Genomic DNA, 6,551 nt, shown 5'->3' with positions numbered 1-6,551 from the left:
ACAAGGACATGCAGGGCACACGCAGCACACACCTGGTGCACACGTGGGGTGTGCAGTGCACACGCCATGCACACGCAGCTCACGTGAGGCACACGCAGTGCACATGCAGGGCACACGCAGTGCATGTTAAGCGCACACGTGGGACACACGCAGTGCACACAAGCGGCACCCAGCGCACTCCCGGTGCACACGCAGCGCACACGCAGCCACGCGCAGGCGCCCGCTGCGGGTGCCCCGGCGGCAGCCCCGGGGCCCGGCGGGCTCCGGCACCGCCAGCAGCGCGGCGCGGGGCAGCGCCGGGGCCGGGGCAGCCGCGGCGGCGGCGGCGATGGCGCGGGAAGCGCGTGCAGTGCGCAGGCGGCGCCAGGACGCAGAGCCGAGCCGGGCGGAGCCGAGCCGAGCCGGGCGGGCGGAGCCGGGCGGGGTAGGCGGGGTCTGTCCGGGCGGAGCCGAGCCGAGCCGAGCCGAGCCGAGCCGAGCGCCGCGGCTGCCATGGGGCTGCTCAACTTCACCCGCGAGCCGGTGCCGGCGGCCGTCAGTGGCGACATGCACAACCTCAACCAGCTCCGCGCCGAGGTGCGGGGGCGGCGGGCGGGCGGGCCGGGCCGGGCCGGGGGCGGCAGCGCGGTCGGGCCCGCCGCGACACGGGCCCGCCTCGGCCTCGGCCCCGGCGGCGGCGCGCGCGGCCGGGCCGGCCCGTGCCAGCGGCCGCGGGTCTCAGGCTGCCCCACAAGCAGCGTTTTCTCCTTTTTTGAGCTCATACTTGCTTCGAGGGGCTTGCCCGGTGCCTGCATGCCGCCCGCGCACGGGTGCAGGGCCAGCGACGTGCCACGGCCTCGCCGGCTGGCGCGGCACGGCACGGCACGGCACGGCCCGGCACGGCCCCGCCGGCTCGCACGGCGCGGCGCGGCGCGGCCGGGGAGAGGCCCCGTGCACTTCGGGAAGTGCTTTCCGGGCCGCGGGCGCCGAGCCCGGCGCGGGGCGGGGATGCGTCGCTCGCCCCTCGGGTGGGAGGTGCGCGGCGCGGCGCGGGGGCGGCGGCTGTCGGCGCGGCTGCGAGCGCGGGAGCGGCCCTTGCCCGGGGGGGCCGAGGCCGGCCCGGCGCGGGGAGCGGCGCGGGGATCGCGGCGGCGGAGGGCCGCAGAGCCCCGCGGCGCGGGCGGGCGCTGCGGCTCGGGGGCCGGGGGGCAGTAACGGGGCCCTCAACCCGCTCTGCGCCCTTCCCGGGCTAGCTGAGCCGCTCCGTGCGGCTCTCGAGGCGCAGGAGCAGATGCTCCCGCCGTTCGGCAGGTTGCGGGGCTAGGTGGGGCAGGAGAGCGGCTCCGCGCTGCGCGCCGCGGCGTGCGTGGCGGGGCGCTGCGCACCGCACCCTGCTCCCGCCCGGCTCCTGACACCCTCCCGCTCGTCGCAGCAATTCGCGGCGCTGACCGACGTGCTCTTCCGCTTCCTGACGGAGCCCAAGGAGGTGAGGCAGGCGCGGAGCACCCCGCGGGGCTCGCTGGCGGGGCGCGCGCAGCAGTAAGGTGCGTTTGCTTTTTCTCGTGACCAGGTGGAAAGGTTTCTGGCTCAGCTCTCAGACTTTGCCACCATGAATAAAATCAGCTTAGGCCCTCTGAAAAACATCGTCAAAAGTATTCTTCTGGTACCTAATGGTGAGTGATATGTGTGCGCCTGTGACCAAACTGTTGTGTCCGTTCCTGCACGCTGCTCAGGCCCCTGTGGGCATTCCCTACTATGGTGCGTTTGATTGGCACGGTAAGTGCTAATGGTAGCTAATAAATGACTTGGTATTTAAGAATCAAAAATGAGTTGTCAAGAAATTCCCAAACCACCCTCCCGTTGAAGTATCCCTGACTCAGACTCTGTCTTCTTTACAGAATCTGCACACAAGTTTCACAGGTTTAATTAAACTCACTTAAAAATCTTTTTGCTAAATGCACGCAGAACATTTTGTGTGACAGTGGCAGAGCTTGATCTACCCTATAAATCCACATGCTTTGTACCACCAGTTCAAACTTCTGTTGGCAGTAAATGTTCATGGGAGCTACCGCCTAAGTGACCCAGGAGGGTAAATCCCACAAGGACAAAGTGCTGCTTGAGACGGAGGAGACGGTGTTCACACCTCTCTCGAGCGGGCTGGGAACCGGCGTGGTTCCAGGTCACGTAAACGAGGCATCTGTCCTTGAAGTCTTATTTTAGAGAACGCGTGTGTGTCTAGCAATTTCTCATTCGTAGGGAGGGAGGGAGAGGGGAGTTCCCCTCGAACACCCCGATCAGGCTCTCGTGCCGTTTGTGCGGCTGCCGGGATAACGTGCCGACCACCATCCTATCGATCCTCCTGTTATTAATAGTCTTCTTGCTACTACCCCTCAGGCCTGGGTTTCCCATAGCTCTCCTCACAGCCGTGCACAACCCTTTTCAGGTCTAAATTTTCATCCTACTACTTTGGGCCATTTCTTCTGTCCAGAAAAAGCTCTGAATAATTTCCTTTCCTACAACTGTCTTGTAGGCATTTCGTCTGGAATCGGCGTTTTCCCCCCTCCTGTTTCGGGAGCGGGTGCGTTCGGTCTTGCCTCGGAGCTCCTGTCCCCGTGCACTAGCTCCAATCCTTCCGTACCTTTGGTTAGCTCTGGGATGCTGCAGACGTGTCAGACCACACGACAGCAGATAACTTTGCCTACGTGCCGCACAGCTACAAAGCCACACGGGGCCGGCGGTCCCGTGGAATTTGAGATTCCCGCTTCTGCCTTTGGAGCGCGGGATCCTCGTAACCTGCCGTGTGCCGCCGGCCCCGGCACGGGGGAGGCAGGCACTGCGGCGAAGGTGCTGCGCGCCCAGGTTCGCACCCATCGCCCAGAACGCCGTGGGTAGGACACGCTCGCAGCCTGCCGGCCTCAGCGGTTCCCCTTTACCGAGCAAATCATCTATAGGGGAAAGAGCTGAAACTTCAAAACAAGGCTGCTGCTGTGGCCACCTGCAAGGAAATCTCTCTCTCGGGCGCTTACACACAGGTCTGACTTCTAAAGCGCTGGCATCTGCAAGGGTTCAGTAGAGGCAACTCGTTTCCTATTTTGGCAAACTGTGGTTTGTTTCAAAACAGTCCAAGAACAGAGTCTTTCTATCGCAGTGTCTCCATCTCTGCATTTATTTGACTCGGTAAATACTGGTTTGACTCGGTAAAAACTGACTTTTCTTCTTTGCGTTGTTTATTCAGGTGCCCTGAAGAGGAATCTGTCTTCTGAGCAAGTCAGGGCAGATTTTATTGCTTTAGGTAGGTCACCTGACTTTCACTAAATAAAAGCTAATTAATATTTATCATTTAATAATCTCATGTGGTTTCTCCCGCAGGACTCAGTGAAGAGAAAGCCAGTTATTTTGCAGAACAGGTATTTATATTTTTTGTTTATTTCTAAATTACCAAAAAAAACAGCCTTGGAGTAGGAACTTGTGAAAACACCGATGTGGTAATGGGATGTACCAGCACTTTGGGCAGTTGCTTCAAAACCAGCTCAGAATCCGGTGCTGAAGATCCTAGGATAACCGATAAGAAACACTTTGTCTGATGATACTTCTGGTTTGGAGTGGCCTGTACCGCACAGGTTTACTGACTCCTGTAATTCTGGGTTGCTTTCATTTGATTGCTTTTCTCCTTCACATACTTCGAGCCCAGGGGTTGCACGAACCCGTGACTTCTTGCACAGTATTGTGCACTGAACCAGTGGTCAAACCAACAAAACAAAAATTTTGATTTCCAGAAGCGACGAGGCAGATGAGTCCTAGCAGGACTCAGAGATCTTTGAGAGCCCTCCCGTCCGCATTAGTTCGTGCCTTCCATATACCCACTTTGCACTTCTGCTGTGATTTAAGCTAGCTTCGGGTTTATGCTGAACTTCCAAGTAATGTAAATAGAACTCAGATATAGAGAAATAGATACAGAGAAATAGAACATCCCGAACTGATTGTTCGTGGGTCTTTTGCTCTTGCAGTGGAAGCTGAATTCCCCGACTCTGACACGCCTGGCTGTTGGTCAGACGCTGATGATTAACCAGCTGATAGACATGGAGTGGAAGTTCGGAGGTAACAGAGCTAAACCCTAAACTGAGCAGGGTGGGAAGCCTGCAGGGCGCAGAGACTGAAACACAGCAGCAGTTCTTGGCCAAAGAACTTCTTATTTCACAGTTTAGGTAACAGATCGTCTCCCTTCTCTTCTTTCTGACTCCTAGTGACTGCTGGGAGCAGTGAACTGGAAAAAGTGGGAAGTATCTTCTTACAGGTAAGTCTCCTGCCTCAGAGAGTTCGGGTTATAGCGCGGTTGAGGCACAGCGTACGACCAGGCAGGTAGCGCAGAGCCGGGTTCCTGGGACGGCGCGTGTCCTCGGCTCCTCGCGGCACGGCGCGGCCGCCGAGCGAGCGCGGGCACGCTGCTGGTTGTTGCTCTTCTGAAGGCGTCGTGCATCGCAGAAGCGCAGCCCGCTCTAAACGCTGGTCAAAAAGCTCAGTCTAGCAAAGGTCACTGGGGGGAGGGATCATTTTTAAGGAGTTCCAGAGAGCCCCCCCGTGCCTGAGGACTCTTCCTGCAGTGGCGTTTCCCCAAAAGCCCGTCAGAAATGCACGTGCCTCACAGCAGCCCACGCTGTCTGAAGCTCACAGCAGACCATCTTCTCACGATGCTTGGAACACAGGCCTAGCTTAACGAGAACATCTCTGCTTTTTCTCCTCCCAAGCTGAAGCTGGTGATCAAAAAAGGGAGCCAAATGGAAAATGTATACATAGGTAAGTTAACTGTTCTAGAAGAGAAGCAAATCCTTGAACGTGTGAGAGCCGAGTTGCACCTCGGAGAGGCTGTGCGTGCCCGCGGAGGTGCGGGAGCCCTGGGAGCGGGCCCGGCGCGGGCCGCTGCGGGAGCACCGCTGCTGGCGGCTCTTCAGCCTCGGCCTCTCCCTGCCGCAGTCGCTCTGGGAAATGCTTAGGAATGCTGATTTGGGGCAGCCTTTGTATCTTTGCATAAGTAAATATAGATACGCCATAGAGCTGTCAAAAGCAGTCAAAAAGTAGCATGGCAGAAGAAGAAAGTAAAGAAGAAAAAAATCCCAAAGTGTCAGTTCGTTTTATGAACATCGTAGGCTGGAGTCCCCATGCAGTAAAGCAGCGGGTGCCAAGAGTCAAAACACCTAACCCTGCTTAGCTTAGGTGAATGGAAGTTGTCCTGCAGTAGTGCCAGAATGGCTTTTCTGGTGTTGGAAGCGTATCTTGAAATCCTAAGTTTGTGTCTCTCTTTTCTAGAGTTAACTTTGCCCCAGTTCTACAGTTTTTTGCATGAGATGGAACGAGTCAAAACCAGTCTAGAAAGCTTCAGCTGAAGCTGCATGGGCCTGAACAGACTTCTCTCTAGGATGTTTAATTTCTCTTGTGGGCCCGCAGATCTGCGCTTTCCTAGCTGACTCCAACAACTTGATAAAAAAAAAAGACAATACCATGTAGCGAGCAATGGTGCAAAGACCCAGGAGGACACATGAATCTTCTAGAACCTGGAACTTCTGCAAGTGTTTTGAAGCAGCTAAAAGAATGAGTCTATTCATCTCTTTTTTATATACTATTGTGAGAAATTGTTGTCAGAGTTACATGGACTCTTGTATTGAAATAGCAAAAAAAATAAACTCATTTGTGTCCTGCTCCGTTTGTATCAGAATCTGATTTCTTGAGAAAGAGGAACACAAGCAAAGTATTATTTTCAAGCTTGAAATAATTAAGCAAACAGGACAGAGATGTGAGGAGAGCTCCTAACCTGATGAATCGCTTAATGTTCGCTTCCAACCCTCTCATTTCTCCAGAAAAGGACTGATTACATCTGTCCCAATCATGCTTCATTATGGAAAAGTATCCAAGTGGTAGATGATTTTAAACCTCAAACAATCATCTGCCTTGATGCAAAGGGGGAAAAAATATAAATAAAAAATATCTCCGGGGGGTGACTAGATAAATCTAGTTGTGTGAACGTTGGGCTCTAGTGAACATCTCTTTAATCTGCAGTTAGATGAAGCCCGAGCCCCACGAAGCACGTTAGCTTGGCTGTGCAGTTGTCTAACAGCAGGATGAGGCCCTGACCCAGCCACGGGGACGGTGGGAAGGAGACGCCACGTTCACCGAGGTTCATTCCGTGTCCGAGCTGCCCGGTTGCCCAGGGTTTAGTTCCTAATGCCTTCAGCTGCCAGAGCTCAGTATAACCTCCCTCCTCCCGCAGCGCTGACCCCAGGGACGTTCCCTCCCGCCGCGCGCACTTTCCACCTCCGGGATTTCCCGAGGAGCTGGTACGTCCCTGATGAATTCAGCAGTCACAGCAGACGTGACGAACTGTGGCTGCGATAGCTGCCGGCCCGTAAGACACTCAGGTAGTTTCCAGCCTGCGTGCGGAGTAGTTCACTGACCATGGCATGCAGCAAGCACTGCAGCTCCCTCTGCGGGGATGTGCATGGCTTTAACCGGGAGCAAAACGGCAGCTGCAAAGCTCCCGGCAACCCCCTGCTTCAAGTGTGCATTTTCAGCTTGCAGAA

The 6,551-nt window shown here is 56.2% G+C and overlaps 1 protein-coding gene across 2 annotated transcripts; it reads left to right on the top strand.

Moving 5' to 3' along the window:
- The first annotated feature begins 428 nt into the window (after positions 1-428).
- COMMD7 (COMM domain containing 7) lies at positions 429-5,675 on the top strand. Of its 2 annotated transcripts, XM_062589131.1 has the most exons (9): positions 429-576; positions 1,412-1,465; positions 1,550-1,652; positions 3,215-3,271; positions 3,349-3,386; positions 3,987-4,077; positions 4,224-4,273; positions 4,725-4,773; positions 5,284-5,675. In XM_062589131.1, the coding sequence occupies exons 1-9, from the start codon at positions 493-495 to the stop codon at positions 5,358-5,360; spliced, it is 603 nt and encodes a 200-aa protein (XP_062445115.1). In that variant the 5' UTR covers positions 429-492; the 3' UTR covers positions 5,361-5,675. The 2 variants fall into 2 exon arrangements, with proteins under 2 accessions (XP_062445115.1, XP_062445116.1); XM_062589132.1 differs by lacking the exons at positions 4,725-4,773; positions 5,284-5,675 and adding an exon at positions 4,581-4,717.
- The last annotated feature ends 876 nt before the right edge of the window (positions 5,676-6,551 follow it).

The sequence above is a fragment of the Rhea pennata genome, chromosome 16 (genome assembly GCF_028389875.1).
Source record: "Rhea pennata isolate bPtePen1 chromosome 16, bPtePen1.pri, whole genome shotgun sequence".
NCBI classification, from domain to species: domain Eukaryota; kingdom Metazoa; phylum Chordata; class Aves; order Rheiformes; family Rheidae; genus Rhea; species Rhea pennata.
Note: the sequence above shows the minus strand (reverse complement) of the source record. Positions and strands in the feature narration are given on the sequence as shown.

Coding starts and splice junctions, on each gene's coding strand:
- COMMD7 (XM_062589131.1), top strand. CDS start 493: ATGGGGCTGCTCAACTTCACCCGCGAGCCGGTGCCGGCGGCCGTCAGT. Junction 1,653..3,214: donor TATTCTTCTGGTACCTAATG/GTGAGTGATATG, acceptor TTGTTTATTCAG/GTGCCCTGAAGAGGAATCTG. Junction 3,272..3,348: donor GGCAGATTTTATTGCTTTAG/GTAGGTCACCTG, acceptor TTTCTCCCGCAG/GACTCAGTGAAGAGAAAGCC.